This window comes from Nilaparvata lugens, chromosome 12, assembly GCF_014356525.2.
Source record: "Nilaparvata lugens isolate BPH chromosome 12, ASM1435652v1, whole genome shotgun sequence".
Classification (NCBI taxonomy): Eukaryota; Metazoa; Arthropoda; class Insecta; order Hemiptera; family Delphacidae; genus Nilaparvata; species Nilaparvata lugens.
This window is the reverse complement of record NC_052515.1, coordinates 5,906,148-5,924,506: the sequence shown is the minus strand read 5'-3', so window position 1 is coordinate 5,924,506 and position 18,359 is coordinate 5,906,148. Positions and strand designations below refer to the sequence as shown.

The 18,359-nt window shown below is 34.9% G+C and overlaps 1 protein-coding gene across 6 annotated transcripts in view; it reads right to left on the bottom strand.

The window, feature by feature from the left end:
* Positions 1–18,359, bottom strand: part of LOC111049514 (ets DNA-binding protein pokkuri) — a 69,116-nt gene that overhangs the window by 7,768 nt on the left and 42,989 nt on the right. For 4 of the 6 annotated variants that reach the window (XR_005572609.1, XM_022335597.2, XM_039438799.1 and 1 more), the window contains exons 2-5: positions 9,520–9,647; positions 8,113–8,223; positions 6,655–7,005; positions 5,019–5,282 (exon numbers count right to left, since the gene is read on the bottom strand). Coding sequence is in view for 5 of the 6 variants with exons in the window: in XM_022335597.2 (XP_022191289.2) it covers positions 5,019–5,282; positions 6,655–7,005; positions 8,113–8,223; positions 9,520–9,646 (853 nt within the window). In the remaining variant the exon portion in view is untranslated. The remainder of the gene's footprint in view (positions 1–5,018; positions 5,283–6,654; positions 7,006–8,112; positions 8,224–9,519; positions 9,648–18,359) is intronic. The other 2 variants (XM_039438803.1, XM_039438802.1) reach the window with 2 other exon arrangements.

Sequence of the window (18,359 nt, the reverse complement as noted above, 5' to 3'; positions counted from 1 at the left end):
AGTATTTTTAGTGGCAACGGTTTTGAGAATATGATTAACTTAAATACGAGAGTGACAGACACCACTTCCAGTTGTATTGATCACTTATTATTCAGAAGTAATAAGCCACTTATGAATGAGGCCTTTGTAATTGATCCTCAAATAACTGACCATCGAAGCATTGGTTGTTTATTGGCATGCACTTATGAGCATACTACCCACAATGTCAGTGATGAGAGAGTAATTGTTGATTACAATATATTGTTAAATATCCTTACTGGGGAATCGTGGTCGTCCGTGTACTCGGCTGATTGTTGTAATAAATCATTTGACTCTTTTATTAAAATACTGAATGATTCAATTGCTGAGAGTAAAGTAACTCTTGCTCGTCCTAGTGATCGCCGCTTGAAGAAACTGAAACCTTGGATGACGGATGGGCTATGTCTGGCAATATTGAATAGAGATAAGCTAAGGAGAAAAGTATCAAGGTCGCCTGACGATGCTCGACTTCGGCTTCAATATAATAATTTCAAGCGCAAAATTGATCTTTGGATTAAGGAAACAAAGGAAAGATACTACAGTAGGCTGTTTGAGAAGGTCAAGGATAATTCCAGAGCTCAGTGGAGGGTCATTAACTCTTTATCTGGAAATAATAAGGCGAAAAATTGTGTAAAGAGTCTCCAGATTAATGGTAAAACTGTTGACGACCCAAAAGTTATTGCTGAACAATTCAATGAGTATTTTGTTAATGTGCCTAATTCATTGTCGACTTCCCTTATTGCTCCCAGTATAGACCAAAAGGAAGCATATGATAGAGTTTTTAATGCAAATCACGTTTCAAATTCTTTCTTTTGGTCTCCAGTATCTTGTGAAGAAGTAGAATTATTTATCTCAAGACTGAAAGGAGGTACAGCGACAGGTGATGATGGTATTTCTACAGCTCTGGTCAAGACAATTTCACATGTTATTTCTCCTGTGCTGGCTTACATTTTCAACAAATCATTCGCAGAGGGCATTTTTCCACAAAATATGAAAATCGCTAGAGTTGTTCCCATCTTCAAGAAGGGACAAGCTGCTACGATTGGCAATTACCGACCAATATCTTTGTTGTCAGTTTTTTCAAAGGTGTTTGAAAAAATTGTAAAATTTAGATTGATTAATTTCATGGATAAGCTGAATGTGATTTCTGATGTCCAATTTGGTTTTAGGGAAGGTCTGAGCACTGAGATGGCCCTTCGGAGGTTCATGATGCTGGTTCAGAATAGTTTGAACTCTAATGATAAAAACCGAGTCACAGGTGTCTTTCTTGATATAAGAAAGGCATTTGACACGGTTAATCATGATATTCTCCTCAGGAAGATGGAAAGGGTTGGAATAAGAGGACTGGTACATAAGTGGTTTGCATCGTATCTGGAAGAAAGGCATCAATATGTTTTCCTCAATGGTCAAAAAAGTTCACTGAGGAAAATTAATAGTGGAGTACCACAAGGTTCGGTCCTTGGGCCAATATTGTTTCTTATCTTCATTAATGATCTGTACTCTTCATCATTCAAAGGAGAGTTTACAGCTTTTGCGGATGATACGGCCCTAACCTACGGTGAGAAAACAACTCAATTGCTGATGGAGAGTGTTACTTACGATGTTAAAATGCTGTCATTGTGGTTCACGTGTAATAGGCTAAGTCTGAATATTGAAAAGTCTGTAATTGTTAATTTTTCACTGTCTCAAGGTTTTCAAATGCTCACTCCCATTAAATATCATTCAATTGATTGTCAGGGGTGGCTAAATGATTGTCCTTGTAGCAGTTTTCCACAAACGGATGTTGTAAGATATTTAGGTTTAATGGTCGATGAAAAGCTCAGTTTTAAGCAGCACATCCTATCTCTCAAAAACTATTTATACATGTTCATGCGCAAATTCTATTTTTTGAGATCTCTGTGTCCATTGAGTGTCATGAGGCAGATTTATTTTGCATTTGTGCACTCCAGATTAAACTATGCTATTACTTGTTGGGGTAGTACTTATCATACTCATGTGAAGCCGCTATCTGGATTACAGAAGTCTTTTGTAAGAATAATGATGAAGAAAACAAGATTGCATGAATCCTTTCCTCTCTTTTTAAATTTAAATATTCTGCCACTTAGATATATGTACGTTTTTAGAGTTTTGCAGATGTTCTTTAATAGGAGTGGCAATGCTGGCGCAATTGTGGATACTATTCGATCTTCATCGCGACATGGTAATAGAGCTCAATTGCCAAGACCAAGATCCACCATGTTCCAAAAATCTTTCTTGTTCTTAGGTCCAAAATTCTTCAATAATTTGCCTGACAATGTAAGATCTTGTCAATCATACCCCTTGTACAGTAGATTGATCAGAGAGTGGCTATTCGGTCTTCTTCCGGAGGCGGTCGAAGCTATGTTTTTTGTTGTTCAGTGAGAGATCACATTTCTCAAATTCTAAAAGTTATTTTAATTACTATTTTCTCTTTGTTAGCTTTCATCTTATTCTTTATTTGTTGTATGACTTTTATTTTTGTTTATCAATGCCTTGTTTTTCATTTCCTAGTTATAATTACTGGATACATTATGTAAGGAATTCAATAAATAGAATGATTTTTTTTACTATAAGAGAGTTTCTAGGGTCTGCAGCAACTCCTCCATGCGTACAGGGAAGCTTCCCTTGCATGAGAGTATTTATTGTCAAGACAATTAAATGTATATAATATTCATAATTGTATTATTTTTATTATTATTAGTTTATGCTCTAGATGATTAAGTATTATTTTGTATGCATTGTTTTTGGCAATAAAATTTATTATTATTATTATTATTATTAATAATGTCATTCATTGACAGAAATACAATATTGACACAAGTCACAAACAAAATATTGATATGATGATTACAATGTATCTATTAGTTTTAATAATGATTTGTTCAAGTGAAACAACATGTTATATATATTTGAACTACCGCCTCTACAGAGTAGCCAACATAAATTTAATATCAACAACATTTATTATACATGAATATGATATGATTATTGTAACATTATATACATACAATTACAAAAACATTTGCATTATAATCTAAACTATTATCTATTGTACATTCCTACATTAGGTACAACATTCAAAAGATTAGACAGGCATTGAAACACAAACACAGACAGATTCATTAGGGCTGTTCACCTGTTCTACTTCTTCAGATATCATATATTCTGTATTGTATTCGATTTAACAATCTAAAGTGTTCAATAAAGATAATTAAAATAATTCTACTGAGAGTTCTTATTCTTTCAAGAATACACAACACAACATAACCTACTTTTTGGACATTTGGATACTCTTATCAAAATTCGGAAAGGGAACAGTTTTGGGCTAGGCCTGTTAGTTCTTTTCTATGAAGTATATGATGATTTGTGTATTATGAAAATGTAAAATCAATGAATATCAATCTATTGATATTGATCACATACAATGAGTATAGTTTTTCAACATGTCTTCTCTTTTTCCTTCCTATTGATTTGAATTTATTCATATCAATGGTATGATGCACAAGAGTACATAATTAATTATGCATGGGAGGCAGAGAACTATTCACGGAAGCTAAGATCCTGCCGTTGACATACATGTCTGTATATCCTTAATTGTATGGATTTGCCGCAAAGACGAGTGGACTACAGGCGCTACTGTACTGTATAGGTACAACACACGGGCAAGGTATATGCTGAGACTCTAATCTCATCCATCAAATTTTTTTGAAGCTAAGCCGAGCACATGAGTCGAAGGATCTTAAACGCACTAACGGTAGAAATCATTCAAGAGACAACTGAAGAGCTGACTACAAAAGAGATGCATTCACAGTTTGATGGAGTTATTTTCATAGACAAAGTGAGACAGCTTTCAGGTGACCCAAAAGTAAAATTTGAATAAAGATGATGTCATCTCAACTTTTTCTTTCAGTATTCACAGGCATTCGATGAATTATTTATAATTATTATTAATTATTTCTTAAATTAACATAGGGTATGGAACCACTAGGCTACAGTATTTAAAATGTGAATGTAAGCTACAAATCTGAATTTATTATCAACATGGAAATAATCCTACGTCCTCAATTTTCATTCCCTTCCCCCTCATTCTGTTTCTGAATGGAAAATCATAATTAACAAGGGATTTTCCTAGGCTTACTTCTTTCTTCCCAGCGCACCACACCATTTAGCAAATTGTTTTTTATATTGTAACTGTTTTCCAGGTGTTTTTATGTGTTGAAATTCATAAATAAATTGGACATTTATGACAACATCCCTGTGTTTTTATTATGGATGGATATCACAACATCTTACCAGCAACAGTATTTGTAATAAATTTGACTTGAAAATGATGTATCATCGAATTTTAAATTAATAACAATAAAATAACCCATAAAGAATAAACGGGAAGCAATGTTCTCAACCAATATGCAACTTTCAACTTTTGAACATTTTTAATAGTATCTTCTACCATATTAATAATCTATTAGGACATTAATAAACAACACAGCTGAGAATGTGATTGGTTAGGTCATGAGACCTGGTTCTGTAATGTTAAAATAGTTAACAATTGAATAGTGGTTGACAACATCTCTTTGCGTTTATTCATTATGGAGGAGTACCATAACGTGAATAATAATACAACATACAACTATAATAATATACAACAGTTTTATTTGGTCTATACAGCACTTGTGAAATGTTAAGACACATGCTTGCTCGCTTGTACACCTAACTCTTGCTTTAAAGAACCCTCATTATGAAAATGTTGTGTAAACTACTAAAAATAATTCTGAAATGAGAGGAGATTTGATGTGAAAAATTCTGATCTTGGTCTCGGGCGCCGTCTCAGTGGCTGTGAAGTGACCGACTTTGTCGTTGTACCTACATCTAACTCTTGTGCTTTATAGACCATCATTATGAAGAAACTGGTGTAAGTTATAAACTAATAAAAATAATTCTAGAATGAGAGGATATTTGATGTGAAAAGATACCGATCTTACTAGAATTGGTCTCGGGCGCCGGCGACACCGACTCAGCGGCAGTGAAGTGGCCGACTTTGTTGTTGGGCGAGTGCGGCGGCGTATTGCTGCAGCTGCTGTGCATTGCGGTTGCGGCTGCGTTTGCGGCTGCGGCAGGCGACAGCTGCGGCTCGGCCGCCTTGCGACTGGGCGACGAGGCGGGAGGGCACAGGTGGGTGGCCGAGGGGGAGCAGGGGCTGTGCGGCGATCGGCACTGTGTCTCACGGTCGTTGGTGCGCAGGCCTGCTAAATAATTGAAAAAATTAATTAAAAATCTAATGAAATTGGATTCAATTGATTATTCATCTACACACACAAGATACAATACAAATGTATACATGTAAAACAATAACATCAATCAAATATACTACATAAAGAACTGTGGCAAAAATAGAATAAAATAGATTTTATTGATCAACAAATACATAACATATACATGGATCTCGTTACCAGAATTTGGATATTGGATTGAAAATAATTCTGGATTTGTAACAGCAAATTAGGACTATGATATAGTGAATAATTTTTTTGTTCTATTCTACTTGAATTTAAGACAGCAATAAATAGAAATAAATGTGAATTTCTGAGACAGTTTAGTTGATTTGACTATGTATTATGTGGCTTGTGAAAACTCCGACTAACATTTTTGAAAGACTGAGACAGAATTCGAAATTTAGGCTATCGATGGATTGGCTCAACAAGTCATTCAGCAAGAGACGAAAAAATACACTACCCGGGCACAAATTAAGCTTTCTTTCTTTTTAGCACACCCCATAATGAAGCCTGTTTTTGTATTTTATTATAAATTTATTTTTTATTATGATTTTTTTTGTATTTTGACTTCTTTTATGTATATTGTGTTGAATTGAATAAAATTATTGATTGATTGAAGACCTTTATGATACAACCGTTACATATACTTCAGCAAGAGACTAAGAAAAAAGACACCAGCCGGACACCACAAAATCTGGTTTCCATACTATAAACTACTTTTCATCTTAATTTTTTTGAATTAGTGAAATACAGAGTGATCAAAAAGACCCTCCGCAGTGAAAATTATACAAAGACACTCAAAGACGAGTATTTACAACAATAACAGGGATTTAATTATTACAGTAGAGGAGGAGTAAAAATGAGTAACTAGTCTACACAATATGCAGCTAACACAGAACGCAGCAATTGCGGAGACACTTTGATCACCCGGTTTTATCACTCACACTTTTATAATTCAATCGTTGCTTCACAAAGAAACGAAAAAAAAACACTAGCAGGGCGCAACTTGAAAAGCTTTCAAGATATTTATAATACAACTGATGCATAATATACTGCACTACTGTTCATCTTGATTTTGTTCAATTATTACAATATTGACAGTGAAAAATAATTTCATAGTACCCAAGTTCCAAGTTTTTGATTTTTTAAAAATATAACTCAAAAACAGCTAGTTTCAGCATTTCCAATCCATTTTTAAGCTTTTCTTGAAGGCTGAAATGCCGAAACTACTTCTTATTGTGTTTTATATAAAAGGTTTTCACAAAAAAGGGTACTGTGGAATTATTTTTTAACTAACAAATCAATTAGCCCAAATGAAATACGATATTAGAATATTATTACTCACAATACTGGCCAATGCTGTCATGCTGCGAAGGACTGGTAGGTGGCGGCGCCGGACTTAGAGTCACCCTTGGCACATTTACCGCAGACGTAGTGCGTGCCTTGGGCGGAACCGGACTGAGGGTGACCGAAAAGCTAACAGGCGGTTGAGCGGGAGGACCACCCTGCAAGGGACCACCCTGTAGCAGAGGTGGCCATCCGGCGTGCGGCGAAAAGTGCGGAGTTAGCTGAGCGTGGGGATCTACTGTGCAACTGGAGTCGCGCATCAGCATCTGAAGGACATTGTGAAGAACATCGCCCGAACCGGGACTACGTTCAGCCAGGTCCGATTTGGTCAGAAGGCATAGAGCTTTGCCTGAAAATTCAACAAAAATATAGAATCACCTGCGTGTATCAATTGAAAAAGTCTAGAAAAAATCCTAAATAAACATAGAGCTTTCTGTCCTATCGTACCGTGACGTGTCGTCCCGGAATGTGTGAGCGCTGTTATCAGGTCTGGCTGCAACTGTCTACAACGTTGATGGAAACATACATTTTCAATATGTTCGATGTTTTTGAACGGGTAGTACAGTATTATAGTCCACTAGACAGCTGATTCATGAAAAATATTCTATAGTCTGATTTTTACTCTAATATTGGCGTATGAAGGAGGCTCCTTTTTATATTATCCTTGAAATGCAAAATTTCCAAAAACCTTGTATATACGTCGACGCGCAATTTAAAAAGGAACATACCTGTCAAATTTCATGAAAATCTATTACCGCGTTTCGCCGTAAATGCGCAACATATAAACATTGAGAGAAATGCCAAGCCGTCGACTTGAATCTTAGACCTCACTTCGCTCGGTCAATGAATTGGAATAATCATTAACAACAAAGAGCTCAAATTTTGTGTGGAGAATGTTCTAAATAGAAAATAAATAATAAAAAAATGTGTTTTTATTTCATTATGAAAAGATTTTATAAAATATCTGATAACAGGGTTCTATTAATCAAATGCACATTTAAAGACTGTCAGTATTTTAAATATACCGATTGAAGTGATAGAAAACAAACGGAACAAAGAGGAAAAAATTAGAACGAAAACGCAACGTGAAGCGGATCGATTTATGAAAATTTATTGCTATTTCCAGGATTATCAAGGCAGATTTTCATTGTATCACGGAAGATTTCTAAGAACTAATTGAGTTTTAGTGTAATGAATCATTATTCTGTTGAGGAAAACAACGATTTTCAATCTAGATTGTAAGTTGATTTCCTGTAAAATTGATTTAGTATTTTATTGACTGATTATGTGGAAAGTATAAAAAAAAAATGGAAGTTCATTTCATTCCCCACACCCAGGATCTGGTGGGGAGACACTAACTGTGGGGAGCATTCACTTCAATAATAATAATTGATTCCTGCTTATATATATTCTTTGTGAATAGATTGATTTGATTTGAGTATTTTCAAAGACTTACCATTCATTTGGAATTTCTCCATGTTGAATTGTGGGAGATCGAACTCGTATTGACACCATTGTAGAAATGAAGCCACACTTTCTCTAGACCATTGTCTGGGATCATTTCCTGCTGAAATTGAAAATAACAATACATTGAAGTAGTCTTACACATTTTTGAAAAACAACAGTTTGAAGTTTTAAGAAATTCCACACAATATTTGGATTGCCTTTCAAAATAAAAGTATTATGATTGGACTATACTTAGGATTGCTCTCTTATAAACACACTAGGCTATCCTCAAGAATTAGGTCTTGAACAATTATTATTATGGTTAGAGTATTAATAACTTTTAAATAATAGTCATCTAATTTTTCAAACAATGTAAAATTATGAGAAAACTGTAAGAAGGTGAGAGTGCAGAGAGCATCAGATTCCCAGGTTCAATTTTATTCAAAATAATAATGATGCAACAGCCGTACTTGGATTCAATTATAATTAATAATACTTAACATAGATTTAATTCAGTTTAAATTGGTATTCCGTTTGAACTCACCGTGCAGAAAGCACTTATTGAGTAACAGCTACTTTAAATAAAAAAATCAACAGTATTAAGGTGAAATGAGAACGATATTGTCATTCCCACATAATTTATTTGAACCACCTTATTTCCACGTTTGAGCCATAATTCATTTCAACTTAATATAAAGATTTCCACAATATCTCTGTTCATAGTGTGAACAATTTTAAAATCAACAGTACTGTATGTAGGCCTACATGACGAATATTGGAATTGAAAGAAAGATGGATATGTGTATCTAAACTACCGTATAAAACCAGGAAAATAGTTATTTGTGCAACTAGTGCGCAAAGTGACAGTTTGCTGCATCGAAAGAAACGTTTACGCCCGAGCCGTAGGCGAGGGCGGAATGGTTTCTTGAGTGCAGCAAACGAACTTTGCGCACGTATTTCACATTAAGTTTTTCCTACAGTTACCATTGAATATGAAAAGTGGGTAATTATGGGTAAAATTGCCTGAAATCCATCAAATTTTTTTCTGTGTAATTTTATTATTGATAAAAATCTTAATCCTAAAATCCTAAAGTCCTCGTTGTCCTTGGTTATAATATATAATGAATAATAATTAGCGCGTTGTGCTTCGTTGCACCTCTGCTCACTATAGCAGCCACAGCAGTCACTGTTACCAACTTCATTTTGATTTTGCTGCACTGTTGCTCCATATAACCTACTAAATATTTTGCGTTGCCATGTTGCAAATCTGGAGTGCAGAAAAATTTTTCCCGCACTAGAGCGGAAAAGTGATTCTTTGCGTTCTGTAATCAGTGCAGCAATGGCCACTTTTCAACGTAACTGTAGGAAAAAATACATATTTACAGGTATATTGAGTGAGATGGAGAAATGAGTTTACCTAATTTTCGAGGCAGCTGGGTTCTGAAGTCCATTTGCGGTGGGAATGACATCCGATATTTCCATAGCAGTTCTGGTGGGAACGGGAATCTGCCAACACCAGCCTGAGCTGCGGGAAGAACCTCCATACTGAAACAAAAATACCTCCTCAATTTGATTCGCAAGACACCTAAAAATACCGAAATTATATCTTAAAAATCTAAAAAACCTGAAAATCACAAAAAACTGTTTCCTATAGGTAGGCGCAAACAGATCGTCATCGGACGGACAGCACGCATCTTACGGATCGGATGATTAGATTCGTTGCATTGTTTTCAATTGGAGTGCGCATACCTATCCGCATCCGTATAGGTATGCGCACTCCAATTGGAAACAATGCATCAAATCTAATCGTCCGATCCGTCCGATGCGTGCCGTCCGTCCGATGACGATCTGTGTGCGTCTACCTTTACACACCTAAAATTCATTAAAAAGTAGGTTTAATCCTCACACTATTGGGTAAAAATGAAAAGGAAACTATCACGTGGGCATCATCTTCAACTGAAAAAGTGCGTCAAATGTTGATGTTGATTTATCTTAGTACAATAATGGGATGCTCCATCAACTATTGGACTAATGAATTAGAATTCATTATCAACATAGGTGTTTCGTTGTAGAACTCATAATTAATTGGAAAAATAGATAGACTATATACTACAACACTACATAGGCTACATCATCAAATAAGTAATGTTATGATATTTTTCCTATTTCACCAAGCATGAGACACTTCATTCAATCTTGGCAAATAATCCACTATTCTTGGTTTCTTAAACAAATTGTAGGAAAATAATCCTTAGAATGTCACATAAAACTTTTAATTCATCTTCCAATCTTCCATATCTTACTAATGCACAAGACTAGAGCTCATGTGGGCATCATCCTCAGCTGTGGAGGCGTGGAGGGATCCGTGGTCTAGTGTTTAGAGTGCTTGCGTGGCAACCTAGAAATCCCGGGTTCAAACCCCACTCAGAGCCAAACGTTTTTGAACAGGTCACTCCTGTGTTATCGGATGGGCACGTTAAATTGTCGGTCCCGGTTGAAGTATGACAGTCGTAAGGCCCATTGACGGCTCAAAATAATATATTCAGGCGAGGTGGAACTTCCATAAGGAACTCCCCACCAATAAAAGCCATACGAATATTATTATTATCCTCAGCTGAATGTCTGTCGATCCGACAAGCTGCTTGACATTATACTTTTAAAATAGCCAGCATAATGAATGAATACAACATAATATTTGATAAAACAGGAGACTGCCACTAAATAATATTGTCAACCACTATGATAGTCAGCATAATGTTTAATTACTGTTATTTATTTTACATCACAGTTCTCAAAGTAGGAATTCAACAGTTTACAATAATATATAGTGGGGTCCACGTTATAATGGCAGTGTAGAAATATAGGAGAAAAGGGTTGCCAGATCTCAGCCTTGCCACCCAAACAGCTGATACTTGTATATCTGATGGATTTGACTGTTCATTATTGTTGAAAATAGTTAATCATATTATATTTGTCAAGAAAAAATATTATTTTAAAGATGTAAAAATAAATTTTCATTATTGAAATTAAATATATTTTGTCAATTAGTTGAATTTCTACATTGTTGATAAACGATGTGGCAACATCGCAATGCGTGAAAGAGATAGCGCCATCTGCTTTGTTGAACGATAGACAAGGATAGCAACACCATTGCAAATCACATACTGCCATTATAACGTGGACCTCACTATAGCATATTTTACAATAATTGAACTACACATCATAAAATTTGTTGAATATAAGAACTGTTTCCTAGCACACCTGAGACCTGAAATTCCTTAAACAGTAGATGTCGAAAAAACTCATAAATAGACATAAATTTTGATGTTGTGGAACTCCTCCATTGTTTATCAATATTACATTCTGCATCACTTTTTAAAGTTGAATCATTATTCAACAGTTTACTATAGTTTGGTAAAGTTCACAATTAAACTTAAAGATCGCACCAGGATCAAAATTGTCGTCTTCATTATAAAGACATTGACTTCATTCCATTCCGGTTAATAAACGCCTAATAAGAGCAGAGTTTAGTTCCAGTTTGGAAGTATCTACTCACAAGAGTGGGGCTATTTCGGTTGTTCGCCAATCATACTACAGAGTCCGGAAATGATTAATAAAAATGTGACGTCATGAAACTTGCATCATCATCACCATCATGAACATCATTTTTATCATCGGATGTTCTTTGTGCCCTGGAAGTTATCGCCAAGTGCTTCTGAATCTTTCAAAGCATTCAGCTTCCTGCTGTTCAGTGCTATTTGGTTCATCGACCCTAGTGGTTAAGATTGGTTGCGTTCGAGTGTTGGTCTTTTCTAGGTCTCTTTTCAAAGTATATGGATTTACTTTGAAGATAAGAGTTAGAGATTAAAGATTTAGAGTTGTTTTCAATAGTTGGAGATTAGAGAAATGGACGATTTAGAGATTAAGATTAATTTTAAAGATTTAGACTTGTTTTCAATAGTTTAGAGGCGTTTCTGAATTGCATACCTACAAAAATATAAATTTTGTGATGAAATTATTTTTAATATATCTTTAATATTTTTGTGAAAAATTATTTTTTCTCCCTCAGGAAAATCAAACTTTCTGCTCCAGACTCGAACTTATATTCGTTGAAAAGTTACATGGAATTTATTTTCAACTCTTAACTCTGTAGCGAACGCAGAGAAACAGACAGAGACAAAGAGACAGATGTATGCAGACAGACGGTGAAAAAATCAAACGTCTGCGTTCGCAGACGTGAGCAGACATAAGCATACAGATGGACGTTTGTGTGCGTTGCAAAATTTGAACACCTGAGGAGGGATTTTTCCTCCGTCTGTCTGCATACTTCCGTCTGTTGCTGTGTGCGTTTGCTTCAATGCACACATGATTTCATGATATTCGATTCTTGTGCACATGCTCGGAAGAAATGGCATTGCATGAGTTTCACTATAGATTCTGATGAAGAAGACGAGATGGTTGATAATCAAAAGTGAGAAACGAGAGTAGCAAGTTCATCCTTGGAAAGATATCGAAAACTACGCATACTATAACTAAAACTGTGTAAGCGTAATCCTGATTCTGATAAATTACGATTTCCTTAAAATGTCCAAGCCACTAAATTTGATCACCTTTTGGAATTCATCTATTTATTAGGTGTCTAATAACAAAAAAAAAGAAAATAGATAAAAAAAAATCCTAAGAACTGGGAGCTGTACTAGAACATGATGTTAAGTGACAAAGAAACATGAAATATACCGTTTGTTTCAATGAAATCCATTTTCTAAGTTTCATCGAAATTATTTGGTGTACAATACTCTAGGATCTAGGTTAATAAGTGAAAAATTAAATCTAGATTTAAAAAGTGAAAGTGACATAACCAACATTTTGATTTGGACAGTATAGTATAAATTGGGGTCCACGTTATAATGTCAGTGTAGGAAGATAGGAAAAAAGGGTTGCCAGATCTCAGATTTGCCACCAAACTGCTGATACTGGTATATCTGATGAATTTAACTGTTCATTATTGTTGAAAATAGTTAATCATATTCATTTGTCAAGAAAATATATTTTTTTAAGATGTGAAAATAAGTTTTCATGATTGAAATTAAATATTTTGTCAATTAGTTGAATTTCTACATTGTTGAAAACGATGTGGCAACATCGCAATGCGTGAAAGAGATAGCGCCATCTGCTTTGTTGAACGATAGACAACACCTTGCAAATCACACACTGCCATTATAACGTGGACCTCACTATTGCATATTTTACAATTGAACAACTTCACATCATAAAATTTGTTGAATAGCTAAGAACTGTTTCCTAGCACACCTGAAATTCCTTAAACAGTAGATGTCGAAAAACTCATAAATAGACATAAATTTTGATGTTGTGGAACTCCTCCATTGTTTATCAATATTACATTCTGCATCACTTTTTAAAGTTGAATCATTATTCAACAGTTTACTATAGTTTGGTAAAGTTCACAATTAAACTTAAAGATCGCACCAGGATCAAAATTGTCGTCTTCATTATAAAGACATTGACTTCATTCCATTCCGGTTAATAAACGCCTAATAAGAGCAGAGTTTAGTTCCAGTTTGGATGTATCTACTCACAAGAGTGGGGCTATTTCGGTTGTTCGCCAATCATACTGCAGAGTCCGGAAATGATTAATAAAAATGTGACGTCATGAAACTTGCATCATCATCATCACCATCATGAACATCATTTTTATCATCGGATGTTCTTTGTGCCCTGGAAGTTATCGCCAAGTGCTTCTGAATCTTTCAAAGCATTCGGCTTCCTGCTGTTCAGTGCTATTTGGTTCATCGACCCTAGTGGTTAAGATTGGTTGCGTTCGAGTGTTGGTCTTTTCTAGGTCTCTTTTCAAAGTATATGGATTTACTTTGAAGATAAGAGTTAGAGATTAAAGATTTAGAGTTGTTTTCAATAGTTGGAGATTAGAGAAATGGACGATTTAGAGATTAAGATTAATTTTAAAGATTTAGACTTGTTTTCAATAGTTTAGAGGCGTTTCAGAATTGCATACCTACAAAAATATAAATTTTGTGATGAAATTATTTTTAATATATCTTTAATATTTTTGTGAAAAATTATTTTTTCTCCCTCAGGAAAATCAAACTTTCTGCTCCAGACTCGAACTTATATTCGTTGAAAAGTTACATGGAATTTATTTTCAACTCTTAACTCTGTAGCGAACGCAGAGAAACAGACAGAGACAAAGAGACAGATGTATGCAGACAGACGGTGAAAAAATCAAACGTCTGCGTGCGCAGACGTGAGCAGACATAAGCATACAGATGGACGTTTGTGTGCGTTGCAAAATTTGAACACCTGAGGAGGGATTTTTCCTCCGTCTGTCTGCATACTTCCGTCTGTTGCTGTGTGCGTTTGCTTCAATGCACACATGATTTCATGATATTCGATTCTTGTGCACATGCTCGGAAGAAATGGCATTGCATAAGTTTCACTATAGATTCTGATGAAGAAGACGAGATGGTTGAAAATCAAAAGTAAAAAACGAAAGTAGCAAGTTCATCCTTGGAAAGATATCGAAAACTACGCATACTATAACTAAAACTGTGTAAGCGTAATCCTGATTCTGATAAATTACGATTTCCTTAAAATGTCCAAGCCACTATATTTGATCACCTTTTGGAATTCATCTATTTATTAGGTGTCTAATAACAAAAAAAAAGAAAATAGATAAAAAAAATCCTAAGAACTGGGAGCTGTACTAGAACATGATGTCAAGTGACAAAGAAACATGAAATATACCGTTTGTTTCAATGAAATCCATTTTCTAAGTTTCATCGAAATTATTTGGTGTACAATACTCTAGGATCTAGGTTAATAAGTGAAAAATTAAATCTAGATTTAAAAAGTGAAAGTGACATAACCAACATTTTGATTTGGACAGTATAGTATAAATTGGAAATGGGACTGTTTTGGGCATGGGCCTGTTGTGCCTTTCCTCATGTTAAGTATTTGCACACAATATGATAAATAAATAATCTGTTCAAAAATGTCCCTTACACTGGAACTGCAAATTTTATGAAATTGATTGATTGATTAGCTGCCTTTATTCAAAATCTGGGTGGGCGAAGTTAGGGGGCAGCCAGCCCTCTCTTAAACTTAAGAAACTGCGAATTACGCAGGACCTGATACCCCACCCCAACCGCCACAAGTCTAGGCACCCACCAATGCAGACAGCTTCTCAGTTAATTGCTGAAAATTATACAGCTGATAAAGTGTGGAACCCTCAATATTAACCCTGAAATGTGTTTCTGGGAAAATTAATTTTTTCGTTGTGCACCAGTTCAAAAATTACACTTCCTTTCTGAAGATTTATATTTTTTGAATTGTGAAACCAATTGCTCTGGCCACAGATGAAGAAGAATATTCTTCTTTGGCATACAACTGCAGGCAGTGAGTTAACAACATGGAGTTGAGTCATCGGACAGCTTCATCTTCTATCCTTGTTTTTCGCATTGATGTTATTGAACAAGTTCATTTTCTTTCCTCGTCGTTTGCGTTGATTAGCTCGCCTACATGATTGCATAAACGAGCGTACAGTGAGGTCCACTTCAGTCAGTATTGGTTAAATGGGAAGCACTAATGTTATACATATAAGGAATGCTGACAATTTGGAGTGAATTTCACTGATAGAAGAGGAGGATGGCGAAGTTTAGAACAGCACAATACACAAGGAAGGAAGTGACTGGTATTTAACTTGACTAAGCTACAACCAACTACAGACTCCAGACAAAACACAAAGAAGAATTGAAGAGGATAAGTAGTGAAGTTAGAGAGAGAGAAAGAGAGAGGTAGTTGAGAGGGATGAAGTGGGAAAGAGATCGATAGTTGAAAGGTAACGCAGTGTGAGAGAGAGGAGAAAATAGTGGGAAAGATATAATGGAATTGAAGATGAGATAAATTATCAGAGGAGTGGAAAAAAGTTGTGTGCAAGAGTTAAAATTTGTATGGAGAAAAGAATTGAAGAAATAGAGGAGGAGGAAGAAGATGAGGAGGAGAAGAAGAGTAGGAGAATGGATAGAAAGATGAGTAGGTGGATAATGCTCCTAATTTGAGTAGTAGACTGGGTAGAGGAGTACAGAAGAGGTGAACATTTTAGAAAAGGGAAAGAACTAAAAGAAATATGAAGAGGAGGAAGTGAAAGAGTTGAAACATGAGAGTAGATGAAGAAGGTGAAGGCAAAAAACGAGGAGGTGCAAAAATAAAGGAGTAGGAGAAAAAAATAAGATAAAATAAAGAAGTGAATAGGGGAGAAGAAATGGAGAATCGAGGAAAAAAGAAGACGACGAAGGAAGATTGTGTGTAAGTGAAAGAAAGGCTAAGAAGGAAGAAAAAGTTAAGGAGGTCGAAGAAGAACATGATGTACTAGAAGAGGATGAGGAGGTGGCTTGGTGAAAGAAGAAGAGGGAGCATGAGGTAGGAGATAAGGAGGTTGAAGAGAGAAAAAAGGTGGAAGAGGAGGAGGAGGAGGAGGAGGAGGAGGAGGGTTAGAAGAAAGAAGAATAAACGGAAGAGGGATAAGAAAAGGAAGCAGACCAAGAAAGGGAACGGAAATGCCATAAGATCGAGTCACAGAATTACCTGCGAAAGTCTTCAACTTCGAAGACATTTGCTAATCTGAAATGCCAACCTCTTCCGCAGTTTAGCTCTATTAAATGGTTGCATATCTATTATAACTTATTTCTTGTGTCTCAACGATGGATAATATGTAGCAAACACATTATAAGAAATTTCTGAAACTATTGTTTGTAATATTGTAAACTAAGTAATATTTTCTGTAATTGATGTAGTAGTTTTGGTTTTTTGGGGAAATGAACATTTATTTATTTATCTATAATGAAAGTCTATGAAGACATAATTATTATTCTATTATTCTATAATCTGCTGAAGCTTACCGAAGAAGACGCCATATAAATACATATAGCAGTAAAAAATAGAAAAACAAAATGCATGCTATCCTTTAAATAGCTTTGGCACTAAATAAAGATAATAACAATTAGTTACGACAATGCAATTACTTTTACACCACAAAACTATTTTGAAGCGGTACAATAATTATTATTCTCAAGGTAATTTCGCTGTGCTTCCTGTATGAATTGCAATGATAATAATTGTTCTGCAATCGCTCTGTTGAATAAATTAATTAGTCTAATTGTACCATTAAACTGTCGAAAATTGTTCATGTGAAGCTGAAACTCCTTCCTTGAGCATTTCATTCACACCTTAGCAGGATATTATTATTTTGTGTAATGTATTTCACTCTTTTCTTTAAATAAACTAAAACTTTTCTTTATCAGCAAATATGTTGCTAAAGTAAGCAGTTAGAAGATAAAAGTTATGACAGACGTTTTATAGAACATTCTACGTTTAATAGATGCACAATCTACGTTTAACGCTAATCTAGGATTACATACTAAGATCACATACTAAGGTAATGTGTATGATCGCATCTATTATGATTTGTTCCATTGCTGATTAAACCAACAGCTGATCTATCTCCGTTTAAACCAAGAAATATCGGAGCACCGAGCTTCGCTCGTTATTATTTTGTTTATTGATAAACATAACACAATTCTCTAAAATGATAGTGTTTATATTTTCACAGCTGACTATATCTCATCTTATGAATTTCGGGGATGCGATATTTTGATTTTTCACATACTCACTCGCCACTCACTTTTTTACTATCCACAGCTGTTTCAGCCAAGGATGAATATTATCCTTTTAATGTCGTTCAGCGAGTTTTCCCAAGGATGAGACCTAGTGCAATCGAATTTTGATATCATAAACCTACTATGTTCCAAATTTCGTGAAAATCGTTAGAGCCGTTTTCGAGATCCGTTGAACATGAATAACCAGATATAAATAAATATAAATAACCAGATATAGAAATACAGAAATTGCTCGCTTAATATAATAGGATATGGGCAATAACTGTTTAGGCCTACCTGCTCGAATATTATCTGAATACGACAAAATACTAGATGAAAATATAATTTGCAAAAATAGTATCTGATCAGTTGTAAGAAAATAGAAACACCTCTTCACATTTGAAATCAATTGACATAAAACACCTAAATTAAATTTTAAATAAATTTCTATGCTTTCATTCAAATTTTGCAAAATCAACACTAGTCTCAGAAAATGTTACGAAACTTTTCCATACTAGAATGAATTAATGAAAATCTTCTCCAAATTTCACAGTTTGTACTCAACTAC